Here is a 23,670-nt window from a genome sequence, read left to right on the forward strand (position 1 = left end):
CTTCATCATGGACCCCCGGTTGAAACGTAAGATATCAAAATGCTACTGTTTTATTCTGTGTTTCCTTACCACCATAATTTGTATTTGTTGACGACTGAAATTGGTACTTTTCCTTCACGACGTTACGACCTTCGAGCACGACGTTACGACCTTCATGCACGACGTTACGACCCTCGAGCACGACGTTGCAACCCTCATGCACGATGTTGCGACCCCTGAGCACGATGTTACGACCCTTGAGCACGATATTACGACCCGTAAGCAAGATGTTACGACACTTTTGCACGATTGTAAGACTTCTGAATACGACGTTACAAACATCGGGTATGATCCATAGGTCAACTTGTGAAGGGTCACACACAATGATCACCTTACCAAATTTTCAGATAATGGTTGGTCGTCGTTGATGCAGATGTTATACAATAATTCATTTACGTTATCTTTATGCAAATATCGTCGTTGGTATATATAATTTCCTTCCTGCCTCGCCCTGTGCTTGGTTAATCCTTAGGCTTTACAGGATAGAAAGTTTACGCTGAAAATTCTACTGACTTTTTAAAACTTTTCTCCCAAAATTTAGCAAGCTAATTAATGGGCATTATTTTTTCCTGGCTATTTATCTGGGGCATCCAGAAGTAAGGCTCCAGGATGTACTGGAGTTTCCAGTCGGCTGGAATGTTTCTCGTTCGTTCGTACGTCGGAAATGGCGATGCGGTGGTGGGTGGATGGCATGAACCGGGTATGTAGAGTAGAAAGTTTCTCTGATGCTGTAGACCCGAGACATTAATGTAGCCGTAGGATGGAGCTGAGTCTTTTTATCATAACATGAACCATTATTGTGGTATCTGTATAGACTGTGATTCAAACAACTCGTTCTACAGTGTAATGAACCTCCTTGTTTGGAATATTTTCACTTGGAGATGAGTCGTTCTTTCCATTGACCTCATTGTTAATTTTTTAGAGACAACTCGACAGCTGGGGTAGGAGGCAATACCTATAGTGTATACTGTCTAATTCACTTCCTACTGAATATCCCTCCAAACTCTTGGTGTTCACTAAGTTATTGTCTCTGGGGGCATCAGGCAGTTATCAGTGTTGCCATCATTTGGACACACACACTCAACCCCGGCATGATCGTACCCAGTGACTCAGTTGTTCATCAGATGGCGAGGAGGGAGGGTAGTACAACTCAAAGTTTATCATTGCTACATTTCTGAATGTACCTATTCAACGTTATCCTTCCGAGTTTTTCCTCCACGTACTTCCGTATATTACTGCGGAAATTAAAGGAAAGTGATACAACCCGCAGGTAAACATATTTCAGATGAACTGCAACGCATGTATGAAGGTCTTCCAGAAACGCTGATGTCATGTCTGGTGCACTGAATGGCCTAGATTCATTCTCACGTCATCTGTAAATTAATTTAATTCACACATATTTTTCTTGTTTTTGGAAAGGCACATCAGCGAAGATGGCCGAAAAAACTCTGCTGAATGGATTCAGAATTTTTATCACCTGTTGGTTAATGAATTTGACAGAAATATTGTAATGAATGGCTTGTTGATGAGCAGCTGTAACCGACTGTCGTCACGTCTGAGGGTATGATTGTGTGTGAGGGAGGGAAGGGTTAGTTTCACATAAGAATTCACGTGTTCACATGATTTGTGTTCTGTAAGAATTAGAGATTTGACGAAACTGATACTTCCCATTTAATACGAAAGGTACATAATATTATCGTATAAGGTTATTATAAGACTCCCTAAAGTAGATTGTTATCATTTTTGAAGTACTAATATTGTTAGATCTATAAATATTTGTCTGGACTTTTCCTTGCAGAAGTTTTGTCACATTTAACTTTTGACCTGACAACTCCTCTTAAAGGTTTATTCTGACGAGTCTAATTTCATTTCCTCTTCTCTCCAGGTCGGGCTTCTCAGGAGTGAAGAGCGAGGAAACATCAGACGAAGCCCGAGGTGATGAGATTACATCAGGATCTCCTGCACCAGCACACACTCTTCATTCTCACTCTATTGGTTCACACCTTTGACGCCCCAAGTGTGTGTCAGGGGGAAGACTCTTGTCAGGCAAGTGTACTGAGGCGAGACTAGTGGAGGGAGTGTAAGGAACCTGGTGTTCTCCAGGACCGACACTGCTACTGTCAATAAGCCAAATCGATTCAGACTGGACGGTATTGTGAGTGACTCTTCAACAAAAACTTTGGACGATACTTGTATTCAGGATAGAGGCACAATAGTGGCACAATAGTGTCCCCACGCCGAGGGAAGTCATCCCGTGAGAACTCCAGTTTTGCGGACTTGGGAGAGTGTGCGTCGTCCCGGCAGCAGCACAGCGACGTGTAGTTGTGTTCACCGTTGCCCACCCCTCCACACACACAGCGCGCCCACCACCGCCACCACAACCCTTGGCTGACCCGCGCAGTATTAACCTTGACGTCCACCGCTTCCATTGTCAACAGAGATCATTTTCCCAGTGACCCTTGACCCTTGATGAAAGAGTTGACCCAAAGTTTGGAAGTGACGTCATCGAGAAGACCCCAAAGACATGTTGCCGTGTGAGATTTTGTAGCTCAATTTATTACCTATTATTATATTACTGTTGTTGTTGGTTAACTCTGCCTTTTGGGAGGAATCTTGTGTAGTCAGTGTTTGTTTTGATAAGGAACAAAGGACTTGCCTTTAACTTTGTTTTCTACAAACGTCAGTATTCATGAAATATTTTAATAAGTTCTTGTTAACATGGAAACTTATGCTTGCTAGTGTATTGTGAAGTATCTGTGTGGTTCACCTCGGGAGCCTGTCATATCTGTGATACTGAAACCAAATTTCAGAGCAGAGAGAACCCAAGAATATATAAAGCTTGATATAGATACATAGTTAGATATACATAGTCTAGAATTCTGTATCATTCCTGTACAAGAGTTCCAATACAGAAAGAAAAGAAAGACCGAAGAACCGACAACTCCTCCTCAAGCAACAGAAATTTTCAGCAAACCTGGACGTCTATCGACAGACGGTGCAAAAAATTATAATGGAAATTGGTGCTTAGTCACAGAGAAGGACAGTTAGACCAGGATTTATGAGCGAGTTCTCAAGAAGAGAGAGAGAGGGCCAGGTTTACGACTTGGACCTTTTCATTGTTTTACGACTCAAGATTTGTGGGCTAACAGATTAATCGCAAAATTGAATGCCTTAAGGAGGAATTTGAGAGGCTGTAAGAATATTGAATGATATAAAGGTGATTAACGTACGAGCTCATCTGAAGCTCAAGTACAGCGTGTGCAAGGTGTTGCAATCCCTCGTGTGTTGTTTGCCTCAGTCTGCCACATCAGCAGACTCTGACGCTGCATATTGTGTGTCAACAAAAGCTGTCGGTGGGACAATTCAGCTACGCCCTGTTGATCTGCCACAACATCACCAGGTTATGTTCTTTTGTGTTCTGGTAAAGAGGATGAACTTTCGATAACTTTGATGAACGAGTGTGATCAGAGGCTGACAAGCAATGAGTTGTGCGCCATCCTGCTGATCAGTGACAGAGGACGGAGCTCGTCCACGGTAACACACGTAGGAAAGCGCAGAGGCAGCCCACATTAGCCGCCAATCGCTCAGTCACCTTTGTTTGGGGAAGGATTTGCTGGTCATCATTTGCCACTTGAGGAAGGATTTGCCGGTCATCATTTGTCACTTGACTACCAGTAACATTGTGTAAAGCTTCCATAAGGCATTGACGAACTGGAGGCTCAGGTAATCAATTTGTAAAGTATCTGTACCATATACAGGATACAAAGTATTTACTCAACAGATATAAAGAATTGAAATTAATGATATACGAAGTATTTCCTTTGTCCAACTGACGAAAGGAAAGTGACATTGCAGGAGCAAGGAGAATCCTCGTGCTGGTAGGTTCCCTTTACTTTTTGCCGCATCTTTGATCACACCCTTGTCGCAACCTAAAGTCGACAACAACAGACGGTCCAACACCTTTGGCATCTAAAAACACCCAGTGGTCAACCCTCTCAGTTTTCGGTGAATTAGTTAAAACATTGAACATTTGTACGTAGGAAAAGTGATATATGGATAATCTGACTGTGTTTCCACGTTAAGTGTAGCGGTTTACAGAGGCCAAGCTCAGGACAAACTGTGAAATAGGAATAACATTTGTCTGTTGATCTGAGACCCACACCTAGCGATCGTGACGGAGCACCCGTGTACCCTCGTAGCCACTATGGTGAAAATGGTGCCTCGTCGCGGGTGGCTGCGGCTCTCCTTCTTGGGCCTTTTAGCCGCATGCGCCCTAGTGTACGTGTACTACTACTCCTCCGGCACCCCTAACCCCCAGCTGCTCAAGGACAAGCCCCAGGAGCCAGCGAGAGGAGCAGGATCGGAGCGGAGGGCGGAGAGGCAGAGTGAATTCGTGGACGATGGGCAAGGGCAGGTCATCCCCTCCCACCAGTGTCACGCCATCACCGCCCCCAAAACTGATGTCAACACCGTGGACCAATTCCCCAAGTTCGAGTTCCAGGTAAGTAGTTGTTAAGTTTTCTTATCATACTAATAACACCTTATCATCATCTGATGAATTACTTCCGCGTATATTCCGTTACCAAGTTTAATTTATGCATGCTTCCAGACGAACAGTTTCGTATAACTTAGAAGTTTTATTGAAGTTTCATGTTTGATCTTTATTTTTTGTGAATATTAAGCAAGTTTTGTCCACAACAGCAGATGTGGTTGTTGTCTCCTAGCGTTAGTGCGTACGTTGCTTGAGGCTTCTTGTAATCTTTTAAAGTGAAGGATAACCTTGACAAGGCGATCAGGCGTGGCAGGGAAGAATGCAATGCTCGAGCCTCTTTAGCTAGACGGGGGCTATTATTTTTCTGGTTGTTAACAGATGATTACAACTGGTGAACCTACATACTCGCGTCTTCTGCTGCTGGAGTCGGTGTACATGGTCCAGGACGGACGTATGTCCCAGAGAATTAAGATTACTCGTGTTTTTACCATCCAGACTTGTGTTAGGTCGTGTATATGTTCTCGCCATCCAGACTTGTGTAAATTGTACCCATACGGGCTTGTTTAAGTAATCTCTTGTATCAGGTCAGGTCATCTAGTCTTGTGTAAGGGCATCCAGTATCGTATAAGGTAATCCAGTACTGTATAAGGTCATCCAGTATTGTATAAGGTAATGCAGTACTGTATAAGGTAATCCAGTACTATATAAGGTCATCCAGTATTGTATAAAGTAATCCAGTACTGTATCAGGCCAGTCACTGAAGTTTAGGTATGAGAGATCCCGTGAAACAAATGGACACAAAAGTAAAATGTACAAATCCTGTGTACGTCTGTTCTCAGCCTTAAATATTTCTTGATATTTGCACAAAAAATACGAGAGTTTAAGTATATTTCTGCCTCATCTAGACCGTCACTACGATTCCATCGTATATCACTGGTCACTGTCCATTTTCCTGGAGTTGCCGCCTTGTTTGTTCCAGTTTTCGGGGACAATCGGTATCTATTTTCCTGCTGACTGTTTTGCCGTTACTGCAGCAACACTGCTTGATAGGAAACATTTTCTGGCTCATAAATAAATCATTCAGTCAGTTTAATCCTCGCTGACGAGTCAGAGTTCTCGATACATCTTTAACATGGGTGTTAGTTTGGTAGAAGTTATCATTGTTGTACGGAGTACAGCTCTGAGTCTTGGGTACAGCAGCTGTTCATTCTGCTGTACAGCCTCCCCTCGGGCTAGTCTATGATTTGGCTTAGAATAGGATATATATATATATATATATATATATATATATATATATATATATATATATATATATATATATATATAAAGTACACGAAGCACAGAGGGCTTTACGTCATGTTGAACATATAATCAGATATTCTTTTCATTGATGTCAACGTGGGTGGGACAAAAGTATACCCCAGTCGAAGCCTTGTAGACTGAAGTGGTGAAGTAATGAACTCAGTAATATGAGATAATACAAGGCAGAGTAATGTCCGCTCCTTATGTCTTTGAAGGTTTGGCTTTTCAGATTAGAAAGATTTTGGGAAGAGACGAAGACGAAATGTAGCTTAAGTAACAATTTATGAAATAACTTAAACGATATATGAAAATGAAGCAGATGTTCTTCAGTCCGCTACACCCAGTCAAGACAATGTTAATATATGTTCTGCAGTTTTCTATAAATCAGGATGATGACCAAGATGAGTATGTATACAGTACAAAGATTACAGCTTGAGGACACTAACAGCACAGTATATCCTCGCCAGAGTGGAGTGAGGATAATGCCTAACAACATAACCTGAATGTCGATAATCATCGCCCCTTTTTCGGGCGGTTATTTGGGCTGGCGACCTTGGGGAAATTAGGAGAAGGCCTCTTCGATATTGGCCTTGTGTCTGGGCGGAGCCTGGGCGAGAGAGAGAGAGAGAGATAGATAGATAGAGAGAGAGAGAGAGAGAGAGAGAGAGAGAGAGAGAGAGAGAGAGAGAGAGAGAGAGAGAGAGAGAGAGAGGCCTTGGCCCAGAAAATGTGACCTTGTTTGACCCGTGTAATTACTGGGTCCTGCTGCCCTGGAGATGGTAAACTGAACTCACAAGTGTTTCTTCACAAGGGCAGGTCAGAGGAGGAGGAGAAGGTCGAGGATGTGTTGTCTTGCATGAGCCAAACGACTGTACCGTCGCTGCTCAATACCAACACGTTTGTAGTGCACGAAGTGTTGACTGTTTGTATCTCTGTAGACTCTACAAGTTCCATCGTTTTGTGGTGTTTGAGAAATTGACGATATTGATCACAACTGTTGTGGTTATGCTCGTTAGTGTCCACTGAGGCTGCTGCATGGTGACCTCTCGTTAGTATTGACTAAGGCTGCTAGCGACTTGTTGTTAGCCTCTATTAATGCTACTGCTCACCTGTTCTTGACCTCTAGTAAGTATTTGGTATTTGGCAAAGGTGTATTGAGATGTAGTGATGAAGGCTTAATCTATGAAAATACGTCATGGGTAAACCTGAAATCAATACATCCACGTTAATATGAAGCTGATTTTTTTTTTTTTTTTTGGGGGGGGGGATACCTGACACTACCTGTCAGGTACAGGAGAGGCATTTAGAATGTGCTCCGTAAAATGAGGGTCAATTTAATGCTTCAGTTGACGCCGTAAAGGATATACGTTTAATACGTCATCCTGACATTTGGTTCAGAGTTAAGCTGCTTAAGGTGACTCTACTCAGCGTCGAGGACATTCTGGCGATGATGTGTGAGCCGCGACGAGAACCTAACCTGACTCGTGAGGAGAGGTAACGCTCGCCGTTTTCTGATGGTTAATCCCCGCACTGGTTATGACGTCATACATAGTCTGATGTCCGCCACTTGGTTGTAATCATAACATATGACTGTTTTTTCGTTAGGCTGATGAAGGAAGTACTGGTTGTACCTCGACATAATATTTAGTTACGTCATATGTCTGTAGTGTTCACACATGACGTGGGTATAGCAGTGCGTCCCATCAACTTTCCCAGTCCGACTTCAACACGAGCCTGTTGACCTACGCCAGTGTAGTCTCTCTCTTCCTTTCAATATATAATTTTCGGTTTCTGCTTCTGAGAAATAACTGTTTATGCGCCTCCGTCATAAGTTAAACCAGTTCATCCTCAGCAAACTTCTGTGTTAGATTATTACCGTATGGCTTTTGGCAACTCAAGTTGGGTTGTTGTTGTTTTTTTCGTCCAGTACAAAGCTGTAGAATTCCTTACCTTTTACTATTTTTTCACCCAAGCAGCTATGTCCTGCCTCTTTTTAAAAGGTAGGTTTTCCACTACCTGGAAAACAATATTTTTCTTCCCTCTTTTCTTACTTCTGTAACCCTTTATTGCATATTGTCTGGGAGCGGGAGATCTGACGTGAGGATGAGACTAGTATGCATAGATCACTGTCTTATGGAAAGGTACCTTTACCGTCTTGATCACGACGGTACGATCCTTGATCACGACGGTACGATCCTTGATCACGACGGTACGATCCTTGATCACGACGGTACGAACCTTGATCACGACGGTACGATCCTTGATCACGACGGTACGATCCTTGAGCACGACGGTACGATCCTTGAGCACGACGGTACGATCCTTGAGCACGACGGTACGATCCTTGAGCACGACGGTACGATCCTTGAGCACGACGGTACGATCCTTGAGCACGACGGTACGAACCTTGAGCACAACGGTACGAACCTTGAGCACAACGGTACGAACCTTGATCACGACGGTACGAACCTTGATCACAACGGTACGATCCTTGATCACGAGGTACGAACCTTGATCACGACGGTACGAACCTTGATCACGACGGTACGATCCTTGAGCACGACGGTACGATCCTTGATCACGACGGTACGATCCTTGATCACGACGGTACGAACCTTGATCACAACGGTACGATCCTTGATCACGAGGTACGAACCTTGAGCACGACGGTACGATCCTTGAGCACGACGGTACGATCCTTGAGCACGACGGTACGAACCTTGAGCACAACGGTACGATCCTTGATCACGAGGTACGAACCTTGTGTGTGATTGCCTGGTATGATGCCGTAACCAGTGATGCCAACTTACTACACAACAGACAAATGATCAGGTTATCAGCTCGTTTTCATGTGTGTTCTGGATGATGGTACATTAAGAAATGAAGTAAGATATTTATTTTTGATCGCTTTAACTGTAGCTTTACATATAAAGAGATATTGAAACATTATATTAACTTTTTGGCTTTGATAATTTCCTTGTAGCATTATTGCAGTAATTATATCTGTTGTTTATTAGTTGTCTGTGATTGTCCTGGTTTTGTGACATCTGTCATGGTTGGTCCAATGTGTTTCCATCACTGTGAGGAAAACATTGTTAATGCTGCTTCTTTCTTTCTTTATTCGTCACTCGGTAAAGGCCACATCAAAGGTCAGAGTGAAGTAAAGGTGCGTTTGACCCAACACCTTAGGTGAAGGTCAAAAGTCTGTTTTATTGTGGTTGTAGTGAAGATGTGAGTGTTGAAGATGAGGCGAAGATGTGAGTGTTGAGGGTGAGGTGAAGATACGTGTTGAGGTTGAGGTGAAGATGTGAGTGTTGAGGGTGAGGTGAAGGTACGTGTTGAGGTTGAGGTGAAGATGTGAGTGTTGAGGGTGAGGTGAAGATGTGAGTGTTGAGGGTGAGGTGAAGATGTGAGTGTTGAGGGTGAGGTGAAGATGTGTGTTGAGGGTGAGTTGAAGATGTGAGTGTTGAGGGTGGGGTGAAGATGTGAGTGTTGAGGGTGGGGTGAAGATGTGAGTGTTGAGGGTGGGGTGAAGATGTGAGTGTTGAGGGTGAGGTGAAGATGTGAGTGTTGAGGGTGAGGTGAAGATGTGAGTGTTGAGGGTGAGGTGAAGATGTGAGTGTTGAGGGTGAGGTGAAGATGTGAGTGTTGAGGGTGAGGTGAAGATGTGAGTGTTGAGGGTGAGGTGAAGATGTGAGTGTTGAGGGTGAGGTGAAGATGTGAGTGTTGAGGGTGAGGTGAAGATGTGAGTGTTGAGGGTGAGGTGAAGATGTGAGTGTTGAGGGTGAGGTGAAGATGTGAGTGTTGAGGGTGAGGTGAAGATGTGAGTGTTGAGGGTGAGGTGAAGATGTGAGTGTTGAGGGTGAGGTGAAGATGTGAGTGTTGAGGGTGAGGTGAAGATGTGAGTGTTGAGGGTGAGGTGAAGATGTGAGTGTTGAGGGTGAGGTGAAGATGTGAGTGTTGAGGGTGAGGTGAAGATGTGAGTGTTGAGGGTGAGGTGAAGATGTGAGTGTTGAGGGTGAGGTGAAGATGTGAGTGTTGAGGGTGAGGTGAAGATGTGAGTGTTGAGGGTGAGGTGAAGATGTGAGTGTTGAGGGTGAGGTGAAGATGTGAGTGTTGAGGGTGAGGTGAAGATGTGAGTGTTGAGGGTGAGGTGAAGATGTGAGTGTTGAGGGTGAGGTGAAGATGTGAGTGTTGAGGGTGAGGTGAAGATGTGAGTGTTGAGGGTGAGGTGAAGATGTGAGTGTTGAGGGTGAGGTGAAGATGTGAGTGTTGAGGGTGAGGTGAAGAAGAGTTTCTCAAACGTGAAATAGATTCAGATTGATTACGTGTGTTGTGACCCTGGGTTGGGTGTTGCCTGCCGTCGTCGTGATAATGATGGCGAATCCTGCATTACCCCGCCAAGGTTGACGTTTCTGGTGATGATATTTTTTCCTTTTGACTAATTGATTAATAGGATGATGTGTCGTCCCTCTAACCACACTGCGTCATGTTATTGTTGCCGCCCGTCCACACTCTGCACTAAATAGGCCAGTTCGTTCAGCATTTGGTTGCTCATTGGTAACGCTTCATACTTCAATTCTCATGGCGTGTGATGCGGCCGGAGAAAACCATGGAAAGATCGTGTACAGGGGGTTGTAGCTCCGGTGCGTGATATGAAAGCTAGAGGATGGATGTGAACAAATGCGTCCTTTTTTCCTTCTGTAGTTGACGATACTTGGCATATGCAGGAAAGGTTGATTAAGTGTGAAAAATTATGTATATATATATATATATATATATATATATATATATATATATATATATATATGATGAGTATTTTGAAAGACTGTTGTATTTGTTGTGTCAGATACTCGGTTGACAGATGTGGTGTGCTTAGGACAAGGAGGTATGCGAAGCGGGAAGATCGTAGCGAATGTTAGGTATACGGGTGAAAGCCTTACATAAGATGAAGCGTGGCAGGAATGGATGGGATCACAGTTGTTTCTGATAATAGGGGTTAACATTGTTAATGACTGGATAGTCAGGCTTCTCACTGTATGCATGGCTGTAGGTGAGGTGCATGAGGACTGTACCAGTGCTAGTATAGTGCCACAATATACAGGCAAGGAACACAAAAGCGACTGCTCGAATTACAGAGGTGTATGTCTGTTGAGTATACTGACAGGTGTGTGGGAGTGGGTGGTGGCATGCACACAACATCAGACTGGGGGAAGAGCTGAGTGACAGAGTCAGGTTAGCTTTAAATTTTCCCACCATGGAAGACATCCAACAAGTTTTTAGTACAGCTTATGATGTAGAAAGTGAACAGTTCATCAAAGGATGCAAGGATAAAACAGCCAGACCCATAATACGAAATTAGAGAAGAAACTTCTTAGAAATGACGTAAAGAAGTACACTGGTGGATGAACGGAATGCTGTACTGACTGAAGCCATAAATAATGCGGACCTCGCACAGAAGTATAAAACTCATGTATGATTGTAGAGAATGTTCAAGATTGGGGCCCACGAGTGTGGCATACGAGTGTAAAACTCTTCCCTTACAGTACAAATAGATAGTTACTCACACACACACACACACACACACACACACACACACATACATAAAGATAAGGTGATGTTTGTGTGACAGGAATAGTTGAACTTAGAAGCTGTATTCTTGCTGTGAAGCAGAGCGTTAAGGGTGGCGTGGCTACTCTAGCTTGCGTCGTGACAATATCTTATACCAACACGCAGCACATGCCTGGCCTGATCCAGCATGGTACGGGCTGCACACACCTGACGTGCACATTGATCTCCCCACTCCCCCGGGCGTCCTAAACCACCGACATGCACGACCCTACTTTCTCCCCATCGCCAACTAACTTTCCCCCTGAAAAGCAGTGTGTATACACCGACGCACCTAGTACCTGTGGGAGGAGCGGACGTTACTTGTGATGATTGAGATTTAATCTGGCACTGTCCTTTACTTCAGGTGTTATCGTGGTGTAGGTTGTGACAACTGGTAACAGGTGAGGGAGTGGAGTATAGTTTCATATGAACTTCTTATTTCCACCTACCCACCTACCTCCCCATCTCCCCCTCCCACCTCCCTTTAGGTAAGTGGTAGGTTGCCTGCCGTGGTACAGCTGCTCGCTTGTGTTGTGTTGCACAAAGTATGAAAGTTTAACAGTTTTCTGATACTTCTTGCCGAAAAATACTTGTGACTGTGGTGGAGAGATGCTACTGACTTTAATGGCTGGTTGGAATGTCATGTTTTCTTATTGATTACAGATAATTTGATTGTTTGTTTCCATGATTAACAGCGCATGTGTGGCTTATGTTGATACGTTTCATATAATGTGCAATAAAGTGATATTTTGAATAAGCGAAACTACTAATTTGATATTACGAAGAGAATGACGGAACACAGCAACATTCAGTCTGACCAGTATAGCCAGTCGACGCCTTATTTAAGGTGCAGTAGGAAATGTTTGGGAAACGGTATGACTAAGACTGAGGTTTTTTGTTGAGAATTCACATGATCTTCGGGGATCATTCCGGCAGTAATGTATATTTGTGATGTAATGAATCCCATGAAATTCGTAGTATCTGTATATCGTCTCCTCCCACAATGTTTGGCCGATTTCCACTAAAGTTGGTGTTGAATTAATGCTCTCCTTTAAGGACGAGTTAGGTATGGAATTTATGGAATAGGATCAGTGTACAATGTGCATATACTCCTTTCCTACTGAGAACTGTGCTCGGTTCTTATTATATCTTGACCAAACTCGTCATCCACAGTCAAGTCGGGATGTGTGTGTGTGTGTGTGTGTGTGTGTGTGTGTGTGTGTGTGTGTGTGTGTGTACATGCACGCGTGCACACACACCATTCGTCACAGGAAGCCATTTGGAAAGCCAAAGTTGGTATACTTTCCCAAGATCCCTCTTGGAATGTCATAAAGGGACGGGTTCGCCAGAAGTGTTCCTGGGAACTATGATGTCACATTGGTTCCTTTGAGCATAAACTGAACTCGTATGACCATTTCCCTGTAACAGATGGTGGATGAGAAATGATTAAGGTTTTGCGAGTGTCATATTAAGCCTGTGTTGGTCAGCTTTACGTGAGGAGGTTGTTAGGCATTGAAAGATCTACGTTATAAAGCTTGACAGGTGTCCCACGTCTCCTCTCCTTTGTGGACCTTGTGACAGTGAGGAACGTCAGTATTTTCCCCGCAGTTTTATTAAGTATTTTTCTCGTCTTGGTCAGCAGGTCGCCACAGAAACGTAATTGTATGACTGCTCGGACGAGACCATCACTTAGTTATATTCGGACATACAAATATCCTCCTCAGCACTGCAGGTCCTGCTGCCAAGTGGGTACTCTGTGTCCAACCCTTCCTGTGTCGAACCCGTCCTGAGTACAACCCGTCCTATGTAGAACGCGTCCTATGCATAGCCTTCCTATGTAGAACCCGTCCTGGAGGGTAGTAAACTCCTGGTCACATGTGGTGTGGGAAATTTTGATCAACTTTGCGACTTCTTTTGATATTGTGTCCGTTGATACTTGTGCCTGCTGTACCCCGTGACCTGCAGACAACCCTAGTTATGTTTTCGGTACGCCGTTTTTCTTGATGGATTGTAACGGGAGCTGGACCTCTGCACGTCATGACTTAACACCAACACCTCCATGTTTTCTAAGCGCCGTGTCCCGTCGGACTGTAAGTCGATTATGCAGAATCTTTACCAAAAAATGTGGTAAAAATTATATACTTCAGAAATCACCAGCTGAAGGATGGCGATTTTTAGATGGTCGTCATCAGTCGTTAGGAAGAATGTGTCCTTGTTGACCTGACAGCGAGAGAGAGAGAGAGAGAGAGACGCATAGCAGATGATCAGGACACGTAGCCAAGCTCACCTCCTCTCATAATAGATCGAGCTGCGGGGTAGACGGCACCGTCTCAAACCAACAACATAAACGCAAGGTAAATTGTGATTTTAATTCATGTCGTGTATCGAACACCGAACCTTCTACGTATACACCGAAATATCTTACCGTCAGACTCAAGGTAGACTTTACTGTCTGTCACCCGCCGGCATCCTCCACTCGTTCCTGTCCTCCTGCTCTGTTGACTTCAGCTTCCTCCAGTGTTTTCCCTCCTCTTTCAAGCGAGCTCTTGTTGCTCCTCAAACCCTCTCATCCTCAGACGGCCGGCTGGACGTCCTCCTTCATATATTAATGAAAAAACTAGCGCACATTTTTGATATTTTTAAAGCTTCATCCAAATTTGTCCTGTTGCAGTCCCAAGACGACCGAGTTATGATGGGACAAATTGTCTTTACAATTCCCACGTGAAGTGCCTGTGTGGGGGATACCACGCTGAGTCAGCCACGAGGACTGGAGAAAGAAAAAGCATTCATCATCATCATGATCATCATCATCATCATCATCATGATCATCATCATCATGATCATCATCATCATGATCATCATCATCATCATGATCATCATCATCATCATGATCATCATCATCATCATGATCATCATCATGAGTAGTGAGGCCGGTGTGTGAACACAACTCCTGCATAACCTACTGATGATCACGTACACAGGAACGCATACATTCCACAGGACAGGCATGAACGCATCTGTTAGAGACGTGTGGTGAAATGCATTTCTTTTCACGGACACGTACGAATGTTAATACTGACGGACATGCGTAACACATGGATTATCAGGGATAACCATAAAAACACTATCACAGACATGCATGAATGCATGCATTGTCATAGTGGTTGTGCATGGATGCGTCGGTCATCATGGACTTGCATCAACACATGTCCACTACGCGCCGGCTGACTGGTAACACTGTCATCAGTCATACATACCGAAGGAGAGTTGCTTCTGAGGATAATTCTTCTCTGGTCATTAAGTTGGTTCATTTACCTAGATCATTTGACAGCACCACCCCATGGCGTCAGGAAGGTCGATCAACTGTTATTGATGAGTCCATCAAGACTCGCTGGTCAACGGTGATGCACGGTAGTGTGAGAGACGGTCAACAGTATCATCAGACTGTTGGGTCACGCATGTTGTGTGGGAGCCTCCCTGACGCTACGATGATCCTCCTGACAAGACATATCTGCATGAACGACCGCGTGTCTCAACCTGTCGCGCGCGCGCGTGTGTGTGTGTGTGTGTGTGTGTGTGTGTGTGGCATTACGGGGAGGGATTTTCCTACCCCAGAACATCTACGCAATTTTTGCCAAACTCGTCTCCGCCTCCCCCGCCTGGTCGTCCTCCCTCCCTGTACACAACACTACAGCTTGCTGGAAGAAGCGCAGGAGACGACAACCACGATTATCTGCTCCCTCTTACACCATCTGTTATGAGGCGCTGAACACCCTGGTCCCCCTGACTCACTCCAGCCATCACCTGGGACTCATCCAGTAGTTCAGGAAGAATTTACAACACCATCACGTCACTGTCACTTCCTGACACCCGAGATCCCCCGTCCACGAGTTACAGTTCGACAGGACAACCAGTCTAAGGCCGTACTAGCTCGTGCCAGGCCAGCCCCGCCCCAGCCATTGTGAACATCATCAGTAATTACTGGACTGGACGTACATTCAGCTTCCAGTTGCATTTGTGTAAAAACCGTTTGTTTGATGCCGACCTTTATTGTCCCCTGTTTACTATAGTGTATTTTCCGTGTGTTTTGGACCTGTAGCCGCAGTAGATTTATCATGATAGCAGAGAAGGCAGGGTGGGGGGGGGGGGGGGGGTGAGTGAATGCCCCAGACACGGCCATCTCGTATTAGATGGCCGTTGGTAAGGTGTTCAATCCTCCTTGCCGTCTCAGCCAGCATGAAAAAATTTCTTCTGCACATTCGAGATGGAAGTGGAAGGACGGAATGAAAAAGGTTTCCTGGTCTCGTGACCTGCTCATTCAGGAAGGTGAGAGGCGTGCATGGGATAGAATAAACTGGAGCGTTATGGTACAGCTTAAGTGTGTGTGGGCAAGTGGAGGTGTTATTCATTTGTTCTTAGCAGCATTAACTCGCTAGGAAGAGAGACAGCAAACAACTATAATTTATTATTGCTATTGTTATTACTGTTATTATTATTTTTATTATTATTATTATTATTATTATTTATTATTATTATTATTATTATTATCATTGTTATTATTATTATTACTATTATTTCACTTTTCTCTTTTGTAATAAGTTTTCTTCTTCACATCTTATCCTATGAATGTGCTGTTTTCTCAGTAATGTTGTGTTCGTGCGCGTGTACATTACCCTAGAAATAAATCTTGGTTTCTTTATAGCCTGATCTTTGTTTACTTTTCCGTGACTTGTATTTTGCAAAAGTGGTCATTGTCGACCTTCGTCAAGCAGATGAAGAAGTTAGAAGGTTGTAGTCACGTCTTTCTTCTTCCTTTGTTTTATTATCAACGTGGGAAGTTCCACGGTTTCTGTACTGTCTTGTAGACCATGTCCTGTGCTTCAATCATTCTTCTCCGCCATTGGACCGTCCCTTGTAGATATCTGTCTTTCTGTAGCTGGCTGGCCAGCACGGTGAAGAATACTCAGATTTTTTATCTAACTAATATTTTGAGTACTTGTTAATCATCTCTTTGACCATGATCCTGAAAGCAGTGTTGACACTGACCACTACATAATTACTTCATGTCGAATGTTATCCTAACTTTGTGTTGTGACGGTGGGTTGGGTATACTCTCTCAACCTCAAAATCCTTTTCACATGTTTATGTAATGTCCTCCCTCGCGGAATGGTCGCCATAACCTTCCCTGGTTTGACTGACTCTCCATCACATTACGTCTGCACAGCTTGAATCTCATCAGCGGTGACCTGACCACAGCTTAAGCCTGTTTAAGCTCACGTTGATACTTTCCTTCTTTTTCTTAACGTTTCAACTTGGGCAGTGACACGTGTGTTATGTGTTTGTGTTTCTGTGTGTAAAGGTATTTGTACAGGTGTGTACGTCTTTGACGGGGACCATGAGGTCTGATGGTTCGGTTAGTCTGTCCTTTGGACAGGAACACGTCACGTCTGCTCTCTTACAACGTTCATGTATACGTGTGACATTTGTTATCGGTGTTCGAGGGAACTTGCCAAGTGTGATTCACATCAGTCCGAGACTTAAGAAAGTGATCACATAAACAAAATCCGGAACTGATGATTATCACATCATAAGCCAGACATCTTGATGCCATACGACTGTCATCACATGCTCCACCGATGGATGTTTTAAGCATTGCTTTCTGAGGACAGTGACTGACAGACGGATTACAGTAAAAGCTTTAATTACATACGTGAAAATATGGTGTTTTGTTTCCACTCGTTAGCTGTGTGTCTTTACACACTACGTTTGTGTGTCGGGATACCAAATCCAATTGTGTAATATTTATGATTATGTTATGAATACAGTATAACGTTTTCCACTTTGCTCATTTATTTTTTAAGGAAAATTAATAAATGGAAAAAATTAAACGTATATATTAATATCTTTTTCAATAACAGCTGGAGTGTTTAATAGATAGAATTATATGCATATTTTTGTAAGCTTTCTGCGAATTTTTGCATATTGTTTTCGTGAAATGGTGGTAAAATTGTGTATGTGATTTACCCATAATTGGTAAATGGTAACATTGGAATAGTTGATTGGAGGCGACTTGTAAACGTTTGCGATATATTACACAGTTTGTTTGGCCATCACTGTGTCTGTTGCTGTAGGGATGTCTCATCCACAGAACAGATGACTGAATATCCGGGTATGGAATCTCTCTGAAAAGGTCTATCCTGCCTGATGAGTATGGCCGAGAATTAGAGGGGGATTCGACCCCCACGTGGACACTGCCTTGAATTGTTTCATATGACTCAGTAACTCGACTCACAACTATGAGTTAATGATATATGAGTAATAACAACTTAGAGTAGCTGTTCGTAGTAATATATCTGTAGGTGATTCGATCTTACTGTTATGATGAAATTAAACCTGGAGTTTTGAGGCGAATTTTCGTAGATGGTTTGTTGTTCCATAAGCCAGGAACCAACCTGCAGCGGTGGAAGGAATCAGTGACCTTATGGCAAGGTGGCAACCATTATGTTGATAACGGAGTGTTCAGGGCGTTTTTATTTCACATTTGAATTAACTTTTGTTACACTTGCAAGCATTTTTTGTTTTACAGTTAGATTCGCTTTTATTGTACACTTCATTCCACTGCTGACAGAGGTAATTGTTAAGAGCTTATTCCCAGATGTTCGACGGTCAGTATTACACCTGAACCACTTAATCCTTCTGTTATCTTAGTTACAATGTTCCTCATCAAGACTGAAAACTTTTAACGTAGTTATTGCAGTTATGTGTAAACTTTCGAATGAGGGGTCGCTGAACTGATCCTGCAGATCAAAGAATGTAGAAACCTTGACAGATTATCCTCGAAACTCAGTTTTTGAATTAATGTTGATGAAATTTCAGTCCTCCGCACACACACACACACACACACACACACACACACACACACACACACACACACACACAGACACATAGACACATAGACACACACACACACACACACACACACACACACACACACACACACACACACACACAGGGTTGAAATGGCTAGGTAACACCTCTGTAGTCGGAAGTAGTTCAGATGAACAGCTCCACCAGAGGGAAGTTAAGACTATGTAACAATTTTTCTTGGCAATCAGTCAGCAGGTGATGGACCTCACCAGAGAAGCAATATGCTGAATAGAATGTTATCAGATGATGTAGACTTAGAATATAACATCACCATCTTGGATTCCCTGTACTCTGACCACAACCTTGTAGAGCACAGACTGGTATGTATACTAAGCCATTACCGCATAACACACACACTACCATGGAGGGCAAGAAACCTGCTTATTCAAGCTTAGAAATCAGCAAGAAATGAAGAGAAGTTACACGTTGATCTGTTTACGATACAGTGGGAGTGACTCCACTATGGCAGAGCACCACAGGAGAGGGTCAGGTCAGCTGAGCTGCTGAAGCACGTGTCAGACACGTACCAGTCACAATAAATGCAGAGGTTCAAACTGGGAGGAGCAAGATAATATCTCTATGGCTGGTGGAGAGGAAATACAGATATTGAAATGCCGCAGCTCACTCAGCAGAGGAGATCAAGTGAAGAAAGATTCGGAATACATTAATCATAATCTGAAGATATACAAGACGGGTAAGAAGGCAGTAAGCCATCAAGAAACAGGAAAAATTGATGCATGATATTTCTCTGAATATGTGAAATTCATACCGAGGATCACAGATTTCATCTACCCACTAAAAACATAAATGGGAATGTACATGGATGGCTGACGGGAGATGAGTGAGATACAGAAGCAACAATATGATTCAGTATTCAGTGAGCCAAAATTCACAGCCGACTTCATCATCTCGACCCTCTAACACACACAAGACTCTGAGAGCCATCCAGACCCTCAGAACACACTGCCCTGAGGACCAGACTCTCGCAACTTTGTCTTTCTACACGTATACATAACACCACAAGGACGGTCTATGAGCATCACTAGGAGAAAGACCTGAACTCTGGCATAATCCGCGAGAGGCTGAAACCTACTCGCATCGCCATAGTCCATACAGGAGTAAGCCAAACAGAGAAGATAAGTACTGGCCAACAGCACGGACACAACCTCATCGTTCAAGTTTCGCGAGTCCAGACATGTAAGATGACTGACATTATGGAATCAGATTATGAACATTACCCAGGACAACGCTGTTACAGACGGGCACTTCTGTCTTTATGAGTTGCTTCGTCACTGACATATAACTGAAAAAGGCGGCAGTAAACAAAATACCAGTGTGCTATTCACAGACTTTGCGAAAATTTGTTGTGTTACAGCAGACATAATGCGTAAACCGGAGGTGTGGGAAGCTTAACTAACCTTACCAACGTTATTGTACATCAGGAAATGTCTAGTGTTCACCTGTAAGATGTGATGCTAAAGAAATCGTACTTGAATCTCTGCTGCTTTTTAATCTTAACACCTGAAAGAAACACAAACACTAACCACAGTTAAACCTTTGCAGAAGATATTAATGTGAAATCTCGTCACTTAGTTATCAAGAAAATACACAGATGAAATCACATCCTTCAGTTGACTTCTAGTAAGAACGTGTTTATTGTTGTTTACAACCAAGTAGTTCGTGAAGGAAATTAAGACTTGAAAATCAACATAGACTACCTGGCTGAAACGAAAAGCTGGAATAGCACTATATGATGACCTTACCCTCAGCGAACAATACTCTGGTAACTGCGTTATCAACACCGTATCAGGCTTGATCATAATGAACAGCAGAGGCAAGACCAGTGATGTCGCTCTTCAACGTGCTAATACCTAACTGTTTCAGGGAAGTGGGCCAAGTTACGGAATTATAAAGTGTGCAAAAATGTTCACAACCCATATTGACATTGTTGATTGATTAAATCGCTGGCAACGATTAAAAGTATTGATGCTGTATTCCATATGACACAAACAGAAAAAATATATCGGAGTTTACACTAGGAAAATTCCGGAAAGCATTGCCATCAATTCGAAAGTAGTTCCCCAGTGTCACGACAGACATGGAACACTATACAATGTTGCCTCTGAAATCACCAGATGAAATAAGTACAAATTGTAAACATGTGAGGCCTTAGAATGTCTGATACAATCAAGGCAACCGTTATCAACATTACAGATTGTTGTAAGGAACTATTCAGAGAAGTCTTACACAAATTATCTTCAAAATGTACTACTCCAGCTGGATGTCGTGGTTAGGTGGATCTACTTTCCGCTGCCAGCAGCAACTGCTTGACTGAACAAAGAGGCAACACAGCAGCTTGGTAGAAGACTGACTGACCTGGAGGGTAAAGAACCAATGTAAACCTCCAGAGTTATGCTACACGTGACCTGGAGGGTGAAGAACCAATGTAAACCTCCAGAGTTATGCTACACGTGACCTGGAGGGTAAAGAACCAATGTAAACCTCCAGAGTTATGCTACACGTGAGGCATATGGCTTCTGAGGAAGTGGGTTACCGTTCAAATAACATTACTGTTGTTGTTTGATCATGTCATAATTTACGTTTGATATGTGACCATTAACTGAATTTTTGTATTTATTATAGGAATAATAGATATATAGCCACCACGAACCAGGAAGGCAAGGTTATTAGAATGATAGATATCCGTCTTAACGTATGATATTCATGCGTACTGTGTGTTATCAGTATGTCATTTTTCCATTCTTTGTAATATGGTTCACACGACCGAATTAACGTTTTTGTTTTCGTATATTCGTATTTCTTTCATACAAATTGCTCAGTTTTGTGAAGACTTAAGTCGACCGGATAAACAGCTGTCGATTTTTTTTTTATACATTCCACAGACCCATACATGGCCTATGACCGTTTACCCATAGAATTTCATGACCAGAATTTATAGACCTTAAGTACAGAGGAGCAACAACACACTTGGCTGGCGGATCAGCGAGGGAGGCAGACGAGCCTCCCAACTGAGGTATTACATGACAGGGTCCTGGAGGAGAATACGCACCTCCGGCCACCGGATGTTATACGAAGGTAGATATTCTGCGAGGGTTTGTTGTATTGAAAATAGTGTGTGGTTTATAGTCTGTGTAGGCAAAGAGAGGTTGAAAAATATACTGACTCTATGGCACCCTGCCACATATTTGTAGACGTGTTTCAAGAATTACAGGGAAGATCTGTAGTGTAACGATTACGCTGGTTACTTCAGCATGAAGAAGTTGTCCACCAGACCAGAGTGGCATCAGCCATTTACGTAAACAAAGGTTATCTATGTACGGTAGAACATGGTACATCAGCCAGCTGGTTTAGTGCACTTGGACAGAGCGCCACTGGCAAGATAAGCCTGTCAGGCCTGCTTTACGTACCAGGTTAGGCTGGGTATTGGTAGATCAGCTTCAGGTGTCAGGGTAGGCTGGGGATCGCCAGGCCTACCTCAGCTTTGGTCATTAGGGAAGCTGTTGTACAGATTCAGCCGTATTCCTGAGGTCAGGTCGTCTCCTACATTTGAGACAGTGAATGCACCGCTGGGGCCACCTCTTCATAATGATATTTCTCTAATGTTTGATATAGTTAATGATACTGCTGCTCTTACTGAAGCTCCTGCTAATGTTCTGCTGCTGCTGCTGCTGCTGAAATTCCTGCTACAGTTGTTGTTAATGTTGCTGCTGTTGTTACTGTAGGGCCTGTTATTGTTGTTGTTGTTACTGTAACTCCTGTTATTGTTGTGTTGTTACTGTAGCTCCTGTTGTTGTTGTTGCTGTAGCTCCTGTTATTGTTATTGTTGTTACTGAATCGCCTGTTATTGTTGTGTTGTTACTGTAGCTCCTGTTGTTGTTGCTGCTGTTGTTACTGTTATTGTTGTTGCTGTTGTTGCTTTTTTTATCATTTGTGTGGTTGTTGTTGCTTTTACTCTCATTGTTGTTCTAACTTCTGCCTGTGCTGCAGTGACCATGTGTGCTTCCCCAGACACACTTGTCCAGTCTTCTGTTCTTCCTGTGCCTTCCCCAGGACAACACAACACAACCCCTCGTCACACAAGTGATGCCAGATATTGGCTTTATGTCAGGGTTAACGTTCACCACACCACACCACACCACAGCACACTACACCACACCACAGCACCACTGCTACCACAACCATAACCACCACCATCGCTCCAACCACCTTAACTACTACCACCAATGTTACCACCATCACACCACCACTACCCCCAACACCACTACGCTACCACCACCAGTCACTGGCTGAGCCCAGGCCACAGCCAGCAGCCTCGTATAACGAGTGTTACGATGCGTTACTCTCACGCTTGATTAAAGTTGAAAAGTCTTTTACAGTCAGATTACGGGCGACCTCAGGGTAGGGCGGACACTGGCCAGAGATATTGTGTGGGGTCGAGGATGGCGGCTCACAATGTGTTAATCTTGCCTTCCTTAATCCCTTAAAGTGACGGTCAGACTGCCGCTCCTCCCAGCTGGTGTGTAACGCACAACCAGCTGCCGCTCCTCCCAGCTGGTGTGTAGTGCAGCTGTGTGTATAGTGCTGTCACCTAGTAGTGGATGTATAGTCCCATCATCTGGTTCTGAGTGTACGTATAGAACTGTTTCCGGGTATATAGTGCTGCCAGCTGGTGCTGGGTGGTTAGTGCTGGGTATATTGTGCTGGCAACTGGTGTGTAGCGTATCCAGCTGGTTCTGCTTGTGTGTGTGTTTCATTACCTGTTTGTACTGTACGGGGAAGGAGTTCTCCACTCAAGGGGCTCCATCTCTTGAACTTTCTTTAACATACAACGTTTTTCGATGTTGACCATATTTACGTAAAGTTTCTTCATTCATTGTATTGCAGCCGTCCACTACCTGGTGCTGTAGATGTGCCTCTTCTACATCGTGTCCTGCTTAATTTAACGTTATGGCGTCTGGTTGTTCTGTCTTTGCATCTTTCAAACAACCGTATGGTGCAATTCGTCTTTCTTAATGATGGTGTCATTTTTTATTACCTCGGGTTTGGCCAGAGGCGTGTCGAAGTAGGACAAGGGGGTTCCGGGGGTCAGTCCTCCCATGGTCTAGGCCTGGTACAGAAGGGTGTGACCAGCTTGCTGAATATCGCCTTATCCATATATCATAACTGAATGTTTGTGTAACATTTTCCAACCGACAGATTCTTCCCCTCACTGTTCTAAGATGGGAATACAACTAGTTATAGTGACCCCCTAGGTTCCTCCTTCCTGAGGTGATCATGTC

General features: G+C 43.6%; 1 protein-coding gene across 6 annotated transcripts in view; it reads left to right on the top strand.

Moving 5' to 3' along the window:
- alpha-Man-IIb (alpha-Mannosidase class II b) overlaps positions 1-23,670 on the top strand; it is a 1,285,879-nt gene that overhangs the window by 622,718 nt on the left and 639,491 nt on the right. For 5 of the 6 annotated variants that reach the window (XM_071663884.1, XM_071663880.1, XM_071663881.1 and 2 more), the window contains one exon: positions 1,925-4,540. In XM_071663884.1, coding sequence (XP_071519985.1) covers positions 4,244-4,540 — 297 coding nt within the window. In that variant the 5' untranslated portion in view covers positions 1,925-4,243. Of the gene's footprint in view, positions 1-1,172; positions 1,310-1,924; positions 4,541-23,670 lie in introns of those variants that run through there. The other variant, XM_071663886.1, reaches the window with a different exon arrangement.

This window comes from Panulirus ornatus, chromosome 8 (assembly GCF_036320965.1).
Source record: "Panulirus ornatus isolate Po-2019 chromosome 8, ASM3632096v1, whole genome shotgun sequence".
In the NCBI taxonomy this organism is placed as follows: Eukaryota; Metazoa; Arthropoda; class Malacostraca; order Decapoda; family Palinuridae; genus Panulirus; species Panulirus ornatus.